Below are 22,813 nucleotides of genomic sequence, written 5' to 3'. Positions count from 1 at the left end.
GAGGATCGTCCACGCCGAGAGCGGCCGTGGGTCACATGATGGTGAATATCGCTCTGTTAGCTGGTGATCCTCTCCACGGCAAGAGAAAACAGATGTCTTCCTGATGTGCCAAGTATTCCCCCTCCTCCTTTCTGTGTCTTTCTCTTCCACACGCACACACAGAGGTTTGGTAATTTCTTTCAGATGGGTGATTTTTTTTTTTTTAGTTTTTTTTGTTTTGTGTTTTTTTTTTTGTGTTTTTTTTTTTTTTTTTATCATTTTGTTTCCCATGCCAGGAACCCGGCAGTAACTCTATATGTATCTAAACGGTTTATTTTTGTGTATTTTAACATGGACCCATTATCCATGTTGCCAAGAAACTTTGATTTCCTCTCCAATTTGTAGTGTAGGAAGTAATGGACACCGTTAAACATAAATGAATATATTTTATTTTGCTTTACTTCAACCTTTTTAACGAGGGGGAAACTCATTCACCTTTTGTTCTCGGGACCTGCATGCCTGTTCCTCCCCATTAACATTATCTCTGCCCTGTTAAGGTGCTGATTGTTTTCCATCGGCTCAGGCAGCCTTTGCTTGGTTGGGTTCAGGAGAAGGAAATGAACTTCGGGATAGGAAATTAAGGCGAATTTCTGCCAATTTCCAGAACTATTAGGTGATCTTACTAAATAGTAATTGCAGCAATGACTGCATGTGATGTCAGAAGGTGCAAGGACAGTAATAACCGTTTTCGTCATAGAACATGGAAAAAGTGAAACCTGCTGGTAAAATCATATTTTTGATTTCTTGAAGTGACCAAAATAATAAATTGTTTACAAATTACAGCCAATCTTATTTATTTATAGTGCTTGCTTCTTTTCTGGCTCTTACAAGGATGTTAAATATTAAGATGCTACTGGACTAAAGTAGCTTCAAATAAGATATTATGAAAAAAAGCTTTTTTAAAAAAAAAAAAGAATCCTAAACATGCTGAAACTTGCATTTCTCCAGGAATGTAATACTTCAAAAGATTGACAAACAGCCAAAGCGTTTCTTCACCTCAGCAGTCCTTTTGGGTGAGGTTGTTTAATGGAATGAATTTTCTGCATTTCGGAGGAGACGCATCGATCCGTGTTCTGATGCCGCTTCGATAGCGATCCGAGCTTTTAGAATTGTGGCGTGACCACCCTGGATCTCTATAACGGAGCTTCGATACATAGTCTCCAAATATATAGTAGCTGCGAGTTCGGGGCCTGTAATTAAATATAATTTGTTACATTTTCAAAGGATGTTACAGACTCGTATCGGATATCATACTTCCCAACAGTCCTGGGAGCTGCCCCTCTTTTGGCAGGCAGTGGGGATCATTTTAGGAGGTCTTTAGATGTCTCCTGATGTCTCCCAAGGGGGCTGAAAAATCAGGTCTGTTCTGTGGCCACCTCGTGATGCCCTGTAGCTGAGCCCCACAAGGTGGCTCTTTGGGAATGCCTAGTGGCCACGCGACACCACCAATGCTATTGTCCCAATTTAGAGACCTAAAATGTTGGGGGGCTATTTGATGCATCCCAATTTAACGTTGTAAGTCCTGTAAAATAGAAAGCGTATATACCTTTTTTCTCAGTTACTTTGATAAACCTATGCAAAAGAATAATAAAAGCAAGATACTACTAAATCGTAAAGCTTCTCTTACCAGAGATCCGGTCTTATAAAGACTTATTTAAGAAAAAAAACGTAAATCACTTGTTCCATGGAAATGACGATTCCTGTGAAAGGGTGAGGTCATAGAAACCCCTGTCAGTGGCGGAGTGTTTCCTGATATCTCCGCTACGCGTATTTTCCAAAACTGAGAATCTTTCGGCCTGTCTGCAGTGTTCCCGAGGCTTGGCTCTTGGCGTTGCTTCAAAATATGTGCCTTTACAGACTCTAGTTAATCGAGGAGTGAATGGGTCACTTGGAAACCGTCTGCAGTTGACTCATCCTATTTTTATTTTATTATAAATTTTTTTCATTTGTGATATGTATAAGAAAATATAAAATACCTGGATAACTGAAATGTGTAGAAAAAGTATTAGTAGCTGAAAAAGTATTGGAAAAATAATCTGTAATTTACGAGCGAGCTAAAATGACTATATATATTTATTTAGAGAGTTTACGTGAGGCGGTGTTCACCCTTCGAGTGCGTCAAACTGAACAGGACTAGGATATTCTTGGTAAATCACACACCCATTTAAAGCTCTCTTAGCAAATGATTAAGCCGCTGGGGCCGTTGAGAAGGGCGTGAGGGGCGCGCTTAATGACTTCCGGGTGATCGTTTTCTATAAGGTTAAATAGTAGAGTGCTGTCGCATTTTGGGAGACGAGTAATATTTTCATTGACGCAACAAGTTTGTTCGGTTGTGTTTAATGCGTTGCCTTCGTTGTGACCTCACCCCATATGCAAAAACTTTCACACCCAACGTTGATTATTTAGATAGACAAAGCAACATTTTTTAGTTGGGTTAAAGGGCTTTAATGAGTGAAATCAATTTATTACGCATATTATGTCTTTAAACATGATGAGCACAAGGAGGACTTGTCACCTTTTGGTGTATTTTCCATGTTGAACTATTCTGTCTTTATTTCATCCTGGGGATGGTCTCTATCTGCCGGAATCATGAAACCCGTAAAGGCGTTTAATATTTTAAGATATTATGGAAGAAATAGGCTAACACCCAGTTGTCTCTTTGCCATACTACATGTTCTACGGAACTGAAGATATGGGTGTCCAAGTGAAGATAGACAAATTCTGTAATACCGCCGCAAATATTCTCCCCCATCTGCTTTCATTTTCAACGCTTTATTTTTTTATATATTTGGAAGGAGTGTATATATAAATGAATGTTTTGGGTTTTTTTAGCAACAAGAACAAGATCCAACCAACCTATATATCTCCAACTTGCCGCTGTCCATGGACGAACAGGAGCTGGAGGCCATGCTGAAACCCTTTGGACAGGTGATCTCTACCAGGATTCTCCGTGATTCTAGTGGAACCAGCCGTGGTGTTGGGTTTGCCAGGTAAGAATCTTTGTCCTCCTAGCGGATGATGACCTTCTTCAATGTTCCTCACTTTGTGTCTTTTCTTAGTCCGTACTTTATATATCCCTGCATGTAGGTGGCACATTTGGCATCACAGATTCTGCATCAATAAACCTCTCCATATGTTGGCTTCTGTGTCTTTATATTACATGTATGTTAGAATGGAGAATTTAGTCAATAAGTTCCTATGGCTATTATATATAAAAAAATATATATTTTCAGCGTAAGATCATTTTTATTTAGCCACAACTCTTTCCGAGCTACAACCGTATACCGTGCCTTTTATACTGCGTTATCTCTTTCTTCAGGATGGAATCCACAGAGAAATGTGAAGCCGTGATTACTCATTTTAATGGAAAATTCATTAAGCCGCTACCCGGAGTGTCTGGTACGTTGATTTTTTAGTCATTTTAGGCTATTGTCGTTTGTGTAAGAGGCTCGGTAACCAGAGGGGCTTTTAGCCAGGCTAATGCTGCTTTAAAAGTGATGAATGCTTCCTATAGAAATCAATATGTAAGTGCTCTAGAACACGAAGCAAAGAAGATGAAATTGACCTTAAATTGTGTTTTATGATAGTTTGACACATTTTCATTTCAAAAGTCAAACGAGCTCTTTTTTTTTTAATGAAAATGCTGCTTTGCTATTTGTTTGGTGTCTGCCTCGTTTTAAGACATTACTGCTAAGAGATCTGCCAAATCCTAGTAACTTGATAACAGTAGAAGGTTAATTAGTCTAAAAGCGAGACATGTCCTTCAAGCCCAGGGGCTAGGGGGTGAGTAAAGAGACATACGCATGGGGGGGGCAATGCCAAATCTCTCGATGCCTTTATTAAAGGCTGGGGTATCCCTTTTAACATGCGGAACGGACATGGCCCTGATGAAGTTACCTAAAAGGCAAAATTCACTTTATGTGCAATTAATTTATAGATTAAATAGCCACATCTGCAGTACTTTACTTGGAAAGGTCCCGTATGGCAGCGAAGTGATCCGTAACCTATGTAACCGGTGAAATGTACCATGTTTAAAATGGGCAGGTAGATGGTTCTTATCTGCTGTTACGGGCTACGTCTCTGTGCACCAGTTTACTACAGTGCAAACAAAATGCAATTTCACAACTATTACAAATGGATTGTGTCTTATTGACTTTTTTTTAATTCGCTCCATTAAGCTTTCAACTTTTGTTCTCAACGCAAAAGGGAGAGGCCTAAGCAACTCCGCCAGATGAAAGCGATTATCTGAATGAGATGTTAATGTAGATATCGTTGGAATTCCCATTTAGTGACTACAGCCAATAAACCACCCAGTAACATTTCAGGGATGGTTCTGTGGACCATAAATCAAGTATAGCAGGTTATAATTACTTGGAAATTGCCGCCCAAAGTACACAACATAAAGAAATCCCTTAGGGGAACTCAGAAGTCTCTCCAGTAAGCTAAAGGTGCTTTTGGAGTCCTCTACCACGTTGTTCCTGAGAATTGGCCTTTCCAGGAAAGCTTAAGTTGTCACAGCTCGGGTTCCGGGATAGATCGCTGTATCTTGGCAGGAATCGATTCACACCAAATATCTGTTAAAAGATTGGGAAGCCGAAGCCTCCGTATTTAGTGAAAACATCTTGGTTGAAAGTTGGATTTGCAAGTACATCACCTGTCCTAGCAGCCGCCAAAAGGAGAACCCGCAGCCTCAAAATGTTTGCTGAAAGCTTACTTATTCACGATGAGAACCAAAAGAATCCTCTTAACCCCAGGCGTTTAGTCTGCACACAAGTGTCAGCCTCGTATCGGTTTCTTTTCATAAATAACATTCAAGTCTATAGTTCGCAATATTTCCTTTTATGCAGGAGAAGGCAAAAAACATGTAATGATTGGAGTATAAGCTTTAAGCACTCGGTTAGGACATTAAGAAATTCTCCGTGATCTCTGTGCCCTTCAAAATAAGAAGCCGTAAAGGCTCGGTGTTCTGTAGCCTCTGAACTAATCAAAGCTCAGATGTTACGACGTGAAAATGTGATCAACGCGGAAATATCGGGGGGAGGTTTAAAAGGCCCATAGGTAGTCATTTACGTTTGGATTGCTTGAAACCCCTCTATTACAGAATAAAAGCGCTGCGTTGCGACCATGCGACTTGTAATGTATCCATTTAATTCCACAGACCGCGCCGCTTGTTCCGGGGCTCTATGAATCACCAGGGGTAGTGATTTAGAAATGAACGTAATTACAGATACATAAATACAGAGACATCAATAGGCGCACCTCTTAAACTGAAAAGCTGTAATTACGGCATGCGCTTGGAAGCGCTTTATGAGCTGCGCGGCGCTGCAAGGAGATGAAGCGTTCCCGTAATACAGATTTCCACCAGATACGCTCTCCGCTGGCGTTACCTTGTCACGCAGATAAAGACGGAGCGTTCGGTGCGTTGTGTTTAGCAAAGCCGGGCACGCCTCGCGAGGGGTGTGTGATGAGATAAAGGAGTGTTTGATGAAGTTGTGAAATTCAAATTATAGCCTGTTAGTCCAAGGAAATTTGTTTGTCGCACCAAATTCTACACCCTGTGGTTAGTAGACATTAATAAAAGACAGTCGTAAATATGCCTTCTTTGCGTATTTTCAGGGAATGCATTTACTCCGGGGAGCTGTCTTGAAATGTAATAGTTGGTTGTACTCGCTACCCTTTCTAATAAACTCATGTCACAGCTCAAAGAATTTAACTATAGAAAAAAAAAAAAGGAAAAAAAAAAAACAACCAAAAAAACGTACGTTCCATTGTAAAGGCAATACCGAAGGCAAAGGTGGGAAGTTACAAATTCTTTGGCATAATCAACGAACGGCATTCTAGGTTTTCATTTTCCCCGACGAGTGAATTATTAACACGAAACCCTTTTAATCGTATGTGCTTTCCTGGAAAATCCAGCCACCCCGACGTAAATCTCTTCTCTGGATTTTGGCCTCTGTTCTGAGCCGTGTATAATGTTAAGAACATATTCAGTTTTTACATTTTATCCCAATCAGTATGAGTCTAGTATAACATGGAGCGATGCGTAAGATTTTATTAATTCTATCTTAAAAGGCTGATGTATAAATATTTCTATGATGTCATTGGGAATATATGGCTATACGTGAATCCATCAGGCACCTTTTAAGAACTACACAGATCCAGGAGGCAAAGGGAAAAAGAAGAGTAAACACCCTATAGAGGTGGTGTCTGCCTGGGCATGATAGGAGATGCAGTCATTCAGCTTATAAACCTCTGTTTCCATAGCTACAGCACTTTGACTTGGGGAAGCAAATAGTTAACCACCTACTGAGTGCAGTTCTGCTACCTCTGCATAAATCTCAGTAGAATATGTATAATATAGCGCAATGCATGTGTTATATAGATGAATATAATCTATTGTAATGCCGTCGGATATAATAGTTTTTATATTTTTATATCATTATTTGCAGCAGAAATATTCTTAGTTGGAATAGCCAGTGTCTGTCCTATTGGCAGTGCAAAGGTTAAGCACCCCTTGTTGCGCAGTGAGAAGCGGATTGGAACCATTTAACAGCGCTTTGTTAAGCAGGCTCCATGGCTTTTTTTTAATCATATTGAGCAGCGGACTAATTGGATAGCAGCGTCTTAGGCTCTATCCGCTTTCTCTGTCTGCCGTTTTCTTATGAAGCCAGCTTGCTTGCAGCCCCGTCGGCTGCAGAGAGATTGAGCGGAGGACGGAGGGAATGGAATAATGAGTTTGTTGTGATACCGGATGCTTTTTCTGTACCCGGCAGGTAGATCACGAGGACTTGAAGAGTGTTCTCTGAGCGTTCCATCGAAGGTCTGCATAGTAGGCATGAGTCTATAGAGGTTTAAATTGGGCCCCCAGAGAGAACTGCAGGCTTCTTGATAAGGACATCAGAGGCTTAACTAGTGCTATTGTGAAATAGTAAGCGTTACACACCTTAACTTTCAAGATGCTCTTTAATCGAGCCGCCGCTGGCTTTGCCGCTCTTTCATGGCATTGTGCACACCCCTTGGGAGTTTCCAATGGAGGATGCATTCCACCTCTACCCTTCAAAAGCTTAATGGCAAAACCATCAGTTGGTCTCTGAAAGCAGGCATAATGTTGGCTAATAACCTAACTAAATTGCCTTCAGTTGTAACGCCCCCCCCCCCGCCAAGCCTATCGTCCAGAGTTTAACCCTTTGACTACCAGCCCGACAAGCAACACATTCCACTTACAAGAATCTTTGCAATGTGCGCTACTCTGGTACTACAGGGCGAGTGTGAAGGGCTTTGCGAATTAAAAACAGAAGAAGAAGAAAAAAACACTCCTTCGGTTAGATATCACCGACGTATATCTTGATATACAAAACGCCAGACATACCTGTTGTTATATATTACCTTCAAACCCCGTCACCTGTTGGTTAAGCCAACAATGTTGAACAAGCGGTTTTCTATATATAACACAGCGTACAATAATTACATTGTGTAAGCTACATGCGTAAGGTTTGGCAAACACAATCTATTTTCAGGTGTATGGACTCTTATAAATAGTTTATGTACATAGTTTGTGTCTATATATAGATTACTATCTAGAAAACGATACATATATCTATATATGTTTGTCAATAGATCATTGGAAAGGAAAACCGATATATATATTTATTAACCCTACAGAAATGGATCCTTTAGTTGAAATTGATACTCTTTTTGGGCCGACATATAAGCAAATGTAAACTCACAGCTTTCAGAATTTAGTTTTAGTGGATATTACTTTAAAATGCAATCACTGCCAATGTAAAGCGTGTAGACCTCTGATTCGTTTCCTTGTCTAATATATTCTTTGCACTCCAGTGTATAAATATTATATAAATAAGGTGAGAATTTGTCTGTGCAGAAGAATTGACGCTTAAGGGATAATGTGACAAAAATGTAAAAAACCTACAGAGTTAAAACACCAGGAAAATCTCCAGCGCTGATTCATCAACGCAAAAGCGTGTCTGTGTCAAACTACCCAGGAGTTTTCACTCCATCGAGTCCTTCTGCTTGAGTACAGATCGACAATGCAATGCCAAATAAAAAAGACTTGTGTTCACCAAAAAGTGTTAAATGTATATACATGGATACAAAGTTACCCAATATTTGTGTATCATGTTTGTTTTATTTTGTGATCCTTCTCCTATCGGGAGCCCGATGTCTTAAAAAGATGTTTCTTGACCGGCTGGAGAACTTTTTGGGGGACTTTCTTACTTTGGGTGTAATTTTAAGGACAATTGAATAGAATGTGGCTTCTCTGCAGCTCCCACAGAGCCCCTGCTGTGCAAGTTTGCGGATGGGGGACAAAAGAAGAGGCAGAATCAGAACAAATACGTCCAGAATGGAAGAGCCTGGCCTAGAGAGGGCGAGGTGAGACTTGTAAGTCTTTCCATAAAACTTCGGAGTGGGTGTGTGAATAATAAATAGCTGGAAACATGACTCACGCAAAGGGTTGTTGGCTTGGCGCGTTCAGCTGCCTGGGTGTGTGTTAGATTCATACCATTCCATTCTAGTAGTTTGTACGTCTTCACATCACGCTCGCTAAAAGCTCTTACGTTTCTAATTTTCAACTTGTTTATCCGATTTATTAAAACACCAGTTTTTTGGAATAACAGCCTCCCCGTTTGCTTCGGTTACCATTTACGGAATAGTTGGCCATTTTAGGGCTTTACTTCCAAGTCTAAAGATTATACTTAACCTTAAAGTGTGAAGGCGACTGGAATGGGCTGTTTCTCGGGATGTTCCCCTCTGCAGTCGTTAGTATTAATCAAGGAATTCACGTTGGAGTGGAAAAGCTTTTGGCAGTCAACTGAAATGATGATATCAAGGGATTCCAGGAGACAAAACAGGCTCAGCCCAGCAAAGAGTGGTAAGGAACGCAAGCTGGAGCCGGGCCAGAACCAGCTAAAGTTTCTACTCTTTGACGGGGTCCCAATAAATGCCTAAGAGGAGGGATGCAAGGACCGCTGTGCTGGGTTGGCTGGGGAGTTGCTTACCTCTAGGGCACGACTGGCTTAATGGACATAAGATGGGAGATTGTAACTAATCAAACAAACTGTACCATTCAGAAGTTGCCTTTTAACACTTTGTGTGCCAGGTGGTTGAGCAATATATTCATAGCCATTAAATCCCCATGTAGTCATGTTTCCAGCTGTAAAGTACTTTAGGATGGAGATTTAGTAAAAGTCAGCCCAAAAGCATAGAAAATGAATCGAAAAGATATTCCAAGTTTTGTTTAACAAGCAGGATCAGAGATGACAGACCCCGCGGTCAGATTTACTGCCGCAAACGAATCAGACTTCCTACTTATTTCCTGTCCTTCCTTTTTTTTTGCAGGCCGGAATGACGCTCACTTACGACCCCACCGCTGCTATTCAAAATGGGTATGTCAGAAGGTGATTTTCCAAACTCTAATCTTTTATTTCAAGTGTTTTGTTTTTTTTGCCGGTCCCAGCCTTCCACGGGGGATCTAAAACGTACGCTTTGTTCTCGCCCCAGATTTTACCCGTCACCATACAGCATCGCCACCAACAGGATGATCACCCAAACGTCCATCACACCCTATATTGCATCTCCTGTCTCAACGTACCCGGTGAGTCTCCCCTCGATGATTGCTTTACTGCGCCGATGGGGCGTTCGCTCTCGAGAGTACTTTCAAACTTAAAAACAACTTTAAGAAACATAACAGCGGTTTGAAATACTTCTTCCGAAGCAGTTCTTTCCAGCCCACGTATATATATGTGCAACACGGCGGGATTCTTTTTCATGCTGAAGAATGAATACCAAACATGTTGTTTGAAGAATGTGATCTGCCTTAAGATTCCCAGCTAAGAGCCAAACCGAGAAGCAATTGGATCGGCACATAAAGAATATTTAACGGCTGCCAAAATCTGCGTTATACTTATTTTGCGTGTACTAAGCTGGAATTGTTATCCGTCGGGAAAGTAGTCTTGAAGGCAAATCCTACTATCCTCTCTTCGGCTCTTGGCGCAGACGCGTATAACAATATTTGTGCATCTTGATATCTTAACCACATTACTTATGGGCTTAAAATACATGTGGTTAGCATTTACTTGTGTATCGGGGCTAGAATTTGGTTGCACGCAGCGCCAGTTATATATTTTTTGGGTGGAAATTCACATATGGCACCTTTTTGAATGTTCCAAACAAAATATCCAGCGAGCATTTTCTTTGGGGCATTGTTTTTTGCATTAAATGTCAGCGGCTTGTAGTAGCCTGCTGGGCTAGTTAACATTCTTACTGGAAATGCTGAGATCTCGCTGGCCTTCCGAATGCTGATGTTCCTTTATCGCTACGAATGACTTAACTTTGCCAGCTCGAGAGCTACTTTAATAATTTAGTTGGTTTTGGAAAGGCATGAATATCTTTACTGTAGAGAAAACGCAATCCACTGACCGCTAAAAGATTTTTGTGCATCTCGGTCTGGTGCCTGCAGCATCAGTGAGAAGTATTAGTGGTGGTTACCATAGTGACTGCACCTCTGGTGCCATGTATTGTTTATATGATAAGGGTGGAGAGGGGGGTTACAAAGCTTAATAATGTATAGAATGGCATCTCACACGTGATTGGTCAGTCATACTCGGATATAGGCAAAGGGCACTCTATCAAAAGATAGGGGGGGGAGAAAAGGAGAACTGAATTCTTGGTGAGAAACTGAGTTATTGTGCCCCATTATAATTATCTGTATTTTAATAAATGTTTATTTATAAATAGAGCTTAAAAAGGGAGTATCCTAATAAAAAAAGCTGATTGATAGCGGGAGATCTTATTGAACAGGCTGCCCGGTTTTTGGACTACGTCTCCTGTGATGTTTTGCCTGGAAATGTCATTATTTAAAGCTCTCCCCCGTTTCCTCAAAGTAAAAAAAGCATTTTATACAAATAAACGAGACAAAAAAAGACAGATTTAAGTGCAAACTGGACAAATATTGAATACCAATTTTTGTTTTAGGTGCAGAGTCCCTCATGGATGCAGCCTCAGCCCTACATCATGCAGCATGCTGTAAGTATGTCTCCGTCTGTAGGGGTACAGTCCCTGGAATCCGAATATACGTTAGTACATATACATATACATATACATACTAAACTAAATCCTGCTGCGCCTAACACACCCTCTGCCCTTAAGGCTTTGGCCAGTATCGAACCTGGAGGCTCCCTGCCTTTGGGGCGAGCAAAGCGGGGACGGGCTTTAGGAGCTTTGCGGACAGAAAACCAACGCAGGACAGGTTTTAATTGGAATCGGATTCATGTGACTTTATTTCCGTGACCTTTGAATAGTAATAGTTTACCAACCTGCGGTCTTCCACTTTCCGTGATTCAGTACTCTGCGGCGTCCCCCGTTGCTCTGTGTCTCTCTCATCTCGTTACTAACATCGTCTTGATTTGATTGCCGATGACTCTTCCTGGTTGTATTTTTCCACTGTTTCTCCTAAGGCTTCTTATTTTTGTTCTTGCCACTTTTTTCTAATTATCTCTCCGTTTAGTCTCTTGGCTTGGGCTCCGTGCTGATTATACAGAGCGTTGCCAGCCGTGTTCATTCATGGAACAGGTTTTTTTTCCTTCTTCTTTCCCCTCCACGTTAGAATTAGGTATCACCCAAATAACATTTTGTGGACTTATTTCCACTTGGTTAATTAGCCGCATCTTAAAAATCGTGAACTTTTTTAGGTTAAAAAGCATGCAATAATCTAGTTTTTGGGCAGAAGTCTTCTAATTCTTAACCTTAAAATACAATTATTTTCTAATTCTTTTCTTATTACATCTCTCCCAGGGATTTAATAATTAAAATGATAATTGCACGCTTTTTATGATAAATGATTCAGACTCTTCTGCAGTTGCGCCTTGATTATTATGGCCCAAAAGAGGAGACTTTTAAATGTGCTAAAAAAATTATTTTAAAAGTATTCAAAATGGCACTTAATGAAATGTTTCTCCGGCGCGGTGGCGCATTTTCCCTTCTATTAGATTACTAGTTGGTTACCTGCATAGCTGGGCATCCTAAATGCTCTGCTCCCAACTTACAATGCTACCCAATCCCAATGACATATAATATATTTATTGGTCATTTTGCTCCAAAATGTATATATTTATACTTTTAGCCCAAAATATAAGCTGCCAGCCGCATGTTTCTGTTCTGTGAGCGTAACACTAAAGGGGGCATGATGGACCGTGATTCCCTTGGTTCCCCAACAGATGATGATATGTTTAATACAATGCAAGGAGGGTTTAACTCTTCCTTTAAAAAAAAAAAAAAAAAAAAAAAAAAAAAAGTAAAAAAAGCTAATTTTCTGTGTACAGTTTATAACCCCGAAGCTACGTAATTACCATGGGGGTAACCCACTTTGCGTTTATATATAGGCTGCATTGTAAGTTGGGCAACTGTTTAAACAACTGGCCGTAAAGTTTTATTTATATGTTTTTTTTGTTTTTTTTTTTTCTGGGGTTTTGTTTATGCGTAGAGTAACACACCTCTCTAAATAAACATCGTCCTCTTTATTCTTTCGCTTGGCCTCAGGCCCTCTCGCTTCCCCATCTGTTATTCCAGTTTAACCGAGCTAGAGGGTCTGAAGTGGTTTGCATCTATACTGTCAGGCTGTTAACCCTTCGAGGGCTAGAGCTGAACGATGCATAGAAACACACTTCTGTGTTGTTTTTTTTTTTTTTTTTTTTTTTTTTTTTTTGAGCTGCAATATCTTTGTGGTTTTATTTTGTGAATGAATGAATCCTCTTCACTCCCCAAACCCCCTCCCTCCCAGAGTAAAGTTATTGTGTATCAGTATTTTTTTTCTCCTTTTGCTGCTGAGAATAACTGCCAGCCGCAGATCACGCTACATCCGTTTCCTCTTAACAGGAAAAAGCTGAGTACATGGAGTGCCTCGGGCGCCTTTCTCCGTTTGTCACATGCCTCGTGTTTCTGAATAGGACTGTAAATGTTCGATAAAACGTCCCACCTAGAAGAGGCCGTGTCTTAAACATTGGTTCCCCTTTGGTAATTTAGCTCATTAGAATGCTAATGTACATGGAACAGTCTGAACAGACCTCTCGGAGCACATTGTGATTCAGTTAATGAACAGTACGCCCCAACTGATCCCGTTTAAATTCAAGGGCATCAGTATGAAACCCGACGCTAATTACCTACCATCTATTTTTCAGCTAACGACCTGATTGCTTCTGGTAGTCAACTATATCTGAACTTTATAGACGGGTTAAAAACCACTAACTCACTTTAATGTGTTAATAAGGACAGGAATTTCACGGCAGAAATTCGCAGCCTATAGAATGGGGGCCGCTCTGGAACGCCAGAGTTGGTTCTCGGAGAGATACCGTTATATATCGTACGCCCGTCTCGGATCTTGTTGTTGCGGAGGCTTGCCAGTGTAGAAGAAGTGGGTCAGCGGTTCCCGATTATTGGCTTTCTGTTACCGCGCTTAGGTGGAAACATAACTTTTGTGAACATTTTGCAGACTTTCGAGCCAACGTTGAAAGCCGAGTCTCTCCCTTAAGATGGAAGTTTCATTAAAAAATGTTTTTTTCTTGAGTATAATATATATGGAATTTAGTATTGAGCAAAAGCAAGGTTTTAGTTCATGTTGTTCCAGTTAACATCAGCCCTCCTGTAGGTTGCCTTTTTAACTAGTTATAGACGCCTAACAAACCTTTGCTACTTAACGGCACCCAAGTTGTCGCTCTCGGCCCTGAATGCTTCCACTAGCAGGCGCTTAATGGACCCCTCGTTTATTTAATGGTTTGGTTATTTGCGTTATTGTTGCCTTGTGTTTCTATTATACTCTGAACTATTACGCATGCCGATCGCAGCTATGCACTTGTGTATACCAATTCTAGTGTCTTTTGTGTCTTTGTCCAGGGTGCCGTTTTAACTCCATCCATGGATCACACTATGTCTCTTCAGCCAGCGTCCATGATGAGCCCTTTGACACAGCAGATGAGTCACCTGTCATTAAGTAGCAGCGGAACAGTAAGTGGTGCCTTATTGCTGGCGGCATGCACAGGCCATGTCATTTTTGCTTTATTTATTTGTGTTGGTAATAAGTGCATGAATGTGCACGCTCCGCAGAATTATGCAATAGGCTGCATTACTCCATTATCCAGAATAAATACGTGAAATAAAATAATAAAATTTTATGAACCCCGCGTCCGCTCTTCTGCAGCGATACAACTACTGAGTTTCCTTGGAGTTTTCCTTGAAGAATCCGGTGCTTATGTTTCCAAATCTCCTGGCTCCAAGGTCCTGGGATCACACATTAAATTGTGGCTTTAATGTATGACTTTTTAATGGACGTCCCCAGCATAATGCAGATAATGAAATTCTCATATAATCCATGGTCTGGCCCCAATTTGGGCCCTCTATCTGTACGGTATAACTCTGTTGCAGAATTCCCACTTTTTTTTTCCAAGCATCACTTTATACAATGTATTCTGGGAACATTGCATTAAATATACTATATGATGTCATCGTATCGCTGTAAACCGTATATTGTCCTGAGATAGAACAGTACGGTACATGCATATAAGGGTACGCGGTAGATCAGTAAATTACACAGACACCTGAAAACTAACGGAAACTAAAGCTGACAGAGTATGTATGTGTACGTGTGTGTATATGTGTGACTATATAGCATTGTCAGGGGTCTGCTTTCCTTGCTTATCTTATCTCTAAATCCCATCAGGGAGCATTAAACTTTTGTGTAATTAAGAAGCGGGCACTTTATTAGTTCTTGCCTTTAAATTTGTGACCGTAGCTGGCGGCTTAAGAGTAGCGTTCCAGCCGTTAAGGAGTGGTGATCGGTTACCGCACCGTAACGCAGTATGGACTCCCCATTGGCAGTGTTCCTTATGACTAATATAATTTAGTTATACCAAACCTGTTCTGCCTGCAGCCAGACAACCTCACTAGATAGCTGGCCTTGTACCAAATATGCTGCTCCAATCTATTCATAACTTTATAGTATTGTTTCTGGCAGCGCTTCTGAGATGCCCTGCTTAATCAATACAGAAATATCCATGTTTTACTTCCTGGAATCTCCGAAACCTAGAACAAAGTCCATCCATTATACAATTAGTATCGTCAACATGCGGAACCTCGTTATTATAACGCCGCATTTATATCTATGGTGAAACTCCAGCGAGAGTATTATACCGTAGCTTCCTTAATCATGTCGACGGTGAAATATGCCACCATGCATATAGCGAAAACATACATCGTTAACGTACGTTGGTGTTGGAAAAGTGGACGCCATATTGTTTTGACCCCACCTATATTATCGAACAATAGCCCCCTGCACAAGAAGACAAATGTCTGTTATTCATGATGGTCTCCCGTTATCCCTTGTCTGTGAATTAGTTTTTTGTAGAAACGTGAAATTTGGTTATATTAATTTTTTATTTATTTATTCTTTTTGCAGTATATGCCCGCTACGACAGCTATGCAAGGAGCCTACATACCCCAGTACACGCATGTTCAGACAGCTGCTGTTTCCGTGGAGGTTAGTAGAGACTTCTCATGTCGCGTATAGGAAGGAAGTATGCAAACGGGGAGGAAAGTGAACTGCGAAATAGTCAAAATGCCAAATTTGCATTAACTGCATGAGAAAATGTCTCTTAAAATAATTAAATCCAAATTAAATGAATTCTTTAATATTCTGATTTAAAAAGTGAATTTGTATTGGGATGACACTGGTATTCCTGTGTGTTATATCAAGTATTGTTTTTTTCTTTACCTCGTATTTCCCTTTTAATTAATTCTGCTCCCAGCCGGGCATCCTCTCCGATTCTTGCTCGTTAATTTCCTTTGAACTATCACAAGCCATTGGCCACTTATTAATTGCTTTCTGGGTATGTCCTGCTCCCTTACAGGAAAGCATTGCAGCTACTATAATGTTTTAACCTGGCTCGGAATCGTTGTTACTTATTTGTTCCGGATTGTTCTATGTTCTGCACTCTTGCTATACTTAGAACATTAAATATTTTCTCTTCCAAAACTCCTGCAATACTCTTCTTTATTCGCCACCTGCCATGTACTTGGCTTTTTATTAACTTTATTTATTTTTATACATTAACCCTTCCACGATAAAACAGGATTCTATTTGTTATGCCTCCAAGGCTACATAAGAGAGTTTTTACTGTAAAAGCATCCAAGCAATACTGATTATGATCTTTAATACTGCAGCCTGACATTTCCTTTCATAAGACTTGGCGTGACGATTCGAATGAGCTCTTTGACAGTCACATAAAAATAACGCAAATAATAATAAAATAAATGACTTGTCTTTTCCAATTATGGTACCAAAAAAGTGTGATAGACAAATGTAAAATGTAAATCGAAGTCCTCTCAATGCTTCCAGGTATAATTAATAGATTTGCATAATCTCCCTTACAGAACCAAAACTGTTAAACTTTCAGGGGTTAATTTTAGCATCAACTCCAGGTCTAAAGTTTAGCCATCAGACTACAGTTCTCACTATCCTCTGCAAGCTTTACTCGCTGCTGGGCATATTGGGAACTATAGTCGCCAGCAGCTGGGTGGCCAAAGATTGACCACTGCTCTGGGTCACGGACATTAAAAATATGTATGTGTGAGAGGCGATCTTTGAACATTACGCAAATTCACGGCCCGTCTCTGAAATTGTGTCCTTTATCTCATCTTGTTCGCTTGCTATTACTATTTCCTAATCGTCCTCATACATTTTTTTTCCCCCCACAACAGGAACCTAGTGGTCAACAAGTGGCAGTGGAGACATCTAGTGACCATTCCCCGTACACTTACCAACAAAACAAGTAATTTTAGGTAAGGAGGCATATACTGCTGCTAACGCTCTTTTACAAATCCTTCGGCCGCTGTTAAATCACCCCGTGTCTTGTTATAAATAGTAATATTTACTATAATATAAACAAAGTGTCAGATTTAAGAAGTTTAAAAGGTCTTATAGATGATCGCTTCTCCAAGCAGAAAATGCCCTCTGCACTGCCATCTAGTGGACGACACTGAATATAACAGGCTTATAATTTGAATTCTAATTATTATTTTTTTCCTCTCTATTTCTATTCTAAAGTCGCTATTTTTTTTTTGTTTTCTCTCTGCAGGTTGTGTGATGACTGACTAGGGGGAAAAAAGGTTCAGAGGCTGAAACAATCATGGAATTTTCTGAACAATCGTGCTTTATGAATTGACAGTTTTGCACAGGTTCTTCGAAAAAACAAAAAAAAAAAACATTATTTATAATGAAATCAACTCAAACTATTTTTGCTATAAGTTCTTTGAGGTGCATAAAAAAAAAAATCCTTCAATTCATCTAGTGGCTGTTCCCCTGAAGTTTATTTTATTACGAGATTTTTTATCAAGTTCTAACACAAAATTAAAAAAAAAAAAAATAATAAAAAAAGACGTTTTATTTTCTGGGTATGCACAGACGCCCGTTTGGGTGAACACATGTGCGTAACACAAGATTTTGTTTTTTATTTTTTTTTAAATGTATGAGTTTCTTCTGTTTTTCTATTTTTTAAAAGAATTGTTTTATCTGAAGGTAAACCATTTCACCAGCGGAGATGCTAGTGATGGGTCGCTAGGCGAGATTTAAAAAGCGAAGCGTCACTCGTACCCTCTGTCGTCGAACTGGTTCTTAAGTGAATTAAGACAGTTTTTGATGTCTCTGCTTGCAGTGTGAGTGTGTTGCTGTAGTGCAGTGTTGCAGTTGCTGTCCGTTTTGACTCTGTCATTTCTTTCTCATAGCGTGAAGTGTCTTATCTTTTTCCAATGAATTCCAATTTGCCTTAAAACTTTCGATGCTGTAGCTTTCTTTTTTCCCCTCTTAAGTAATTAGTACACCCGTGTAGAATGCTTTGGCCGAGTAAACCGGTCAGTTACGCCTTGTAAAACAGCAGCATAGGGCTTTAAAAAAAAAAAAAAAAAAAAAAAAAAAAAGGTAGTAAGTAAAATTGCTGAAAGCCTGGCTTTTTTTAATGTGTAGTTGGTGTTTTAATGATTTTATTTTTTCTCGTAATGTGTATGGTAGTGGATTGCAGTGGGTGGGGGGGAGGGCTGGAGGGAAAATGTTTTTTGTGTGAAATACATTTTCTGATAAGGGTATGTTTTAATAGAATTGGTTCTTTGTAAGGCCTTACGCCAACGATTTTCTCTGATAGTCTAAGCGATTTTAGGACATCTGCTGTAAAAAGCAATGTAAAAACTTTTTGCCTTCTTTTCCTAGACTAACTTGATGTTTTAGTGTATGTAGAATATAGGAATCGGGGTAGGGGATTTATCAGCGAATGTTTTTTTTTTTTTTCTTTTTTTCGTTTCTTTATACGATTTAATGATGTGCTTTAGATAGTTGATTGTGCTCAAACCTTGCAAACAGAAACCTGCTGTTACAGCAACATGGCAAAAAGTTAAAGGTCTTAAAAATATGTATAAGCTGAGATATAAAGTGGAATTGTCAGAATATTGGGAACTAGCTCTCTATTAGGCATCAATATCTTTAAAAACAAAATTGAAAATATATATATATGAGTTGGCACTTTTAAAGGTAATATTACCAAAGAACAAAGAGCCAGTAACCAATTTCCCTGAATTTTCTCAGCATGAAATTTTTCTGTACTCTTTAATTTTGCCGGACCAGTTTGCGGTTAGGAGAATGTGCCTTTTTTTGTACATTTGCATTTTTTTTTTATTTTTTTTTTTTTTAATAGTTTTAATAAATGTATGGACACAATAAAAGCATGAAGGAAGACTTGGATCCAAGCAGTGCCACACTTCACATCACTACAAGTATTAATTGTACAAAAAAAAAAAAAATTATATAAACATGTTTTTGAAACTATGAAATTCTTGGTTTGGCAAAATACACAATATATTTTTTTTTTAATTTTTTTTTCTATTATTTATTTTTTGTTATTTTTGTGCGACACATGAGATCAATCTTAGTGTGTGGCTATTTTTTTTATTCTAATTGCAAATGTAATAGAGAGAGATTATGTTGTCTTCCAAAACTATGTACTTGCCTGGTCAGCAGTGTATGATCAGTTATCTACCTCAAAGATTTATTTCCTTTTATAACGGGACGGGTTGCTGGCACTGCCTGTCCCTACTGACCAAATCCACCTAGCTGGAGCTAGGGCTAAGCAGTTTTATTATTTTCTTTCTCTTTGTATTTTTTTTTTTTTTCCCTATTTTTATTTTATTTTTTTAAAATATTTTTTTTCCTATTTAAACCGCATGTGTATTAACCTATAGCCACCAGCGGCATTTCATAGTTTCAAAAGTAATTGCTGCTCTGAATTTAGATTCTAGGAAAATGCATATTCATGAGAAGTGTTTTTTTTTTGTTTGTTTAGTTTTTCAATTTTATTTTTTACAGAGGAAATGGAAAAAAAAAACATAACAAAAGTTGTGGTATAATTGGTTCAATGCTCCCTAAGATTTAATTGCTTTAATTTAATAACCATTGCTGCTTGAGGGATATGTTTTAATCATTCTGGATTCTAAACAGGCCCCTTAAGCAGATTTAAAGTCCAGATTTTGCAGCAAACCCCTTGAATTTATTATTAATCTTGATCTAGAACGTTTTTTTAAAGCGGAACCCGGTTAATTTAAGTACCGAGTGGTTCAGTCGGGGGACGGAAATCACTGCTGCGAATGTCTGAACCGGTGCCATACGTTGTGTCTGGGTTAGATTTGGAAATAAAAACATAGCCTCTGTACATAAAACATAATCAGTTACTTAAACATCACATAGTAGACAGCCATTAAATTATAAAATAAAATTAATTTATGATGAAAGACCTTTTTTGTACAGATTGAAAAAAAAAAAAAAAGATTTTCATAGAGATATCTATATGATCAAGAGAGTTAATTTTTTATTTTTGTTTTACTAGTGCCACAAACTTGCCAGTGGTAACTTATATGTCCGGTTCAAGAAAACTCTGTAGTTTTTTGTTTTCCTAGGAATTGTTAAAACGCCAAAATAAATTTTTGAACTGTAAATTTGATTCAATTGTTAGCTTTTTTTCTGTTTTTTGTTTCTTTTGAAAACTTTTGAATAAAAAAGATCACAAAGAAAAAGACTTGGATTTTATTTAGCACTCAAGACCATATATATATATATATATATATATATATATATATATATATATATATATATATATATATATATATATATATATATATATATATAATAGTGTGGCGGGGGGTTATTCACACAGGTAAGAAGAACAGGGATTCAGCTTCCGCTAATACTCACTGCTGCACAAGGGCTATTGCTTCTGTACTGCAGCTTCCCCGGCACTTAATGTCATTTTCTGTAGAATAAGGCAATTTTTTGTGGGCACACACACTGAAAACCAAAAACTTGCTCTTGGTATCTCACGCCAACTAGTGGGACGGCCTAAAGAATAAATTCATCAAATGCAAGCTGTTGCGCATGTGCATTTTATTAGGCAGGACTGCTCACAAAGATGAGAAAATTACCACCATCCCTAATATTTAGTACGGAGAGAAGGTGAATTTAATTTATTTTCCAGAACCTACGAGATGTAAAATCGCTATTTACCGTAATATAGTAGCCGAATTTCCAAAGGAACAAACAGAAAAATATATCAGATATTTTATATCTATCTTCTTTAAAATAGTTTAGCCCTGATTTGTTAAATCTGAAATTTTCATATCTATTAAGGCGCTTCGCTGCCAGCGGATCATTGATCTCTCCGTGGTTCTGGAATAAAACGGCTATGGAAAAGAGATCGGTGACATTAAATGCCTACACTAGAGGGCATTTGTATTTAACTTATTACATTGATTTACGGAGAGGCTTTCCATTATCTGATGGACAGAATCGCTTGCTTACAGCTTCCATTTGCTCTCCTGACATTTCCTTTACTGAAAATAAATGCGGAAACGAAATGCCCTGATCTGAGGTTTTGTATCTTTAATAAAACCGTTTGCTTTTGTTGCTTTAGAACAGAAATCCATACAAATTCCAGATTTTGGCTTTTGCTTCTGAAAACCAGGCGTTCATCATCATCCTCGTTATTTTCTGGGTTTATTTTAAGATCCTAATGGGGAGCTAGATTTATCCCCATAAAACCTATCCTCGGCATTCTGCCGGTAATGTTCCATCAAGCACCCGTCCTAATCTCACCTCCGCTCTCCTTGGACCCAAATAACACAAAACTAAGGATTGCGTAAAGTCTAAGGTCTTTAAATAAGTTGACAAATGTTTTTTATCTGCCATTTGATTGGTTACCAACGTGTTCCTGACCCTAATAATCGCTATTGTTATGTTTACTAATATTTTTACCCCTGAAGATTACACATTTGATTATGTACCATATTGAACAAATAAAGAATTAGCCTTAATTGGCATTCATTATCTCAAACTCCGTCGGTAATATTACTACAACCCACACAAGTCAATAAAATAATATCAGATGGGGCAAATATGTTACGTTTCGAGACAACTTAGCTCCAAAAGTGAACATAAATATAAATCTTAATAAAAATTAACCAAAATCTCACAAAATCTTCTTCAAACTACACTAACCTGCTTCATACCACACGCGTTTCTTCTAATGAACAGGTAGAGGTATCAGGTAGGGAGAGTAGGAGAAGCGCAAGGCCTTTCCAGGCCATAGTAACCATAGTAACACCACATCCAGGTTCTGTGTGCACTGAAGTACCCTTATAAACGTGTGCCTTGTATCCTACACCAACTCAATACAATATAAGACTGATTTTTACTCTCAGCCCGTCACTGTTGAGAATTGAAGGCAGTGTCCCAACAACAAGACACAACGTCTAAAAGAAAAACAGAAAGCACGACTCGGGGTTTCCATCCCTGATACTATAAAAACAGCTGATGCAGCATGACAAAATAAACTTAAATAGTAACAGCAGTGCTCAGTAATCTAACATAAAGAGTATATATATAACCTCGGAAGGGAATGTGTGATGAAGGAATCCATGGCTGGTATAACTTTGAGGCGTGAAACGTCCATTGCCTATACATTATAAAAATGTGGGAGGAATGCCAACCATCAAGAGACTGCAAATCGAAAAACACGAGAACAGCTGAGGACGGACATACCTATCGTGACTCTATAGATCTCTTTGTGTGAACGCGCTGGACAAACGTAGGTCAAACATTAAAAAAACAATGGCGCTCATCCCGGCTTATCAGATAAATATGAAGGGATCAAGCGGTGGTGGCTTTCAATGTCCCAATGACGGGCAAATATAGCAATATGGTGAATGTTCAGTTAAGTATAGAAATAAATCCCAAGTATTTAAAGCAGCAGGTGCCGTGCGTTGGGAGCAGCGGTGACCCTCTTATTATCTTCATTGTATACTTGGTGGAAATAACTTCTCTCTCCTACACAACTCTATTATGAACCCTGCGGCTTTGTGTTATATTACAGGAACATATATTTACTTTTTGGCTCAGGGGGTGGGGGGTCATTTACTTTATTCCTGGCTGATTTTATACAAAATCATAATTTGGCAATTTAATAGAAATCATATTCAAAAAAGCTCTGGGGGTTAAGTATAACAACATAATCACTAATTGCAAAACAAGAAGTGACTTCGTACACTATATATATATTTTATTTCTTTATTTAATAAAGTGATGTCATACAAACTTTAAGATCACCCATTGATAAGAATTTTTTATGATCTAAACAAAATCAGAAATGTACAGCATGTATACTGATATAACAAACAT

The 22,813-nt window shown here is 38.8% G+C and overlaps 1 protein-coding gene across 6 annotated transcripts in view; it reads left to right on the top strand.

Moving 5' to 3' along the window:
• RBMS1 (RNA binding motif single stranded interacting protein 1) overlaps positions 1 to 17,479 on the top strand; it is a 105,836-nt gene extending 88,357 nt beyond the window's left edge. For 2 of the 6 annotated variants that reach the window (XM_053471900.1, XM_053471904.1), the window contains exons 5-14: positions 2,872 to 3,029; positions 3,359 to 3,438; positions 8,324 to 8,439; positions 9,397 to 9,455; positions 9,559 to 9,652; positions 11,032 to 11,082; positions 13,945 to 14,055; positions 15,503 to 15,583; positions 16,804 to 16,884; positions 17,181 to 17,479. In XM_053471900.1, the coding sequence (XP_053327875.1) occupies positions 2,872 to 3,029; positions 3,359 to 3,438; positions 8,324 to 8,439; positions 9,397 to 9,455; positions 9,559 to 9,652; positions 11,032 to 11,082; positions 13,945 to 14,055; positions 15,503 to 15,583; positions 16,804 to 16,878 (825 nt within the window). In that variant the 3' untranslated portion in view covers positions 16,879 to 16,884; positions 17,181 to 17,479. The remainder of the gene's footprint in view (positions 1 to 2,871; positions 3,030 to 3,358; positions 3,439 to 8,323; positions 8,440 to 9,396; positions 9,456 to 9,558; positions 9,653 to 11,031; positions 11,083 to 13,944; positions 14,056 to 15,502; positions 15,584 to 16,803; positions 16,885 to 17,180) is intronic. The other 4 variants (XM_053471902.1, XM_053471905.1, XM_053471901.1 and 1 more) reach the window with 3 other exon arrangements.
• The last annotated feature ends 5,334 nt before the right edge of the window (positions 17,480 to 22,813 follow it).

This window comes from Spea bombifrons, chromosome 7 (assembly GCF_027358695.1).
Source record: "Spea bombifrons isolate aSpeBom1 chromosome 7, aSpeBom1.2.pri, whole genome shotgun sequence".
Lineage (NCBI taxonomy): Eukaryota > Metazoa > Chordata > Amphibia > Anura > Pelobatidae > Spea > Spea bombifrons.
This window is presented reverse-complemented; position numbering and strand designations above follow the sequence as displayed.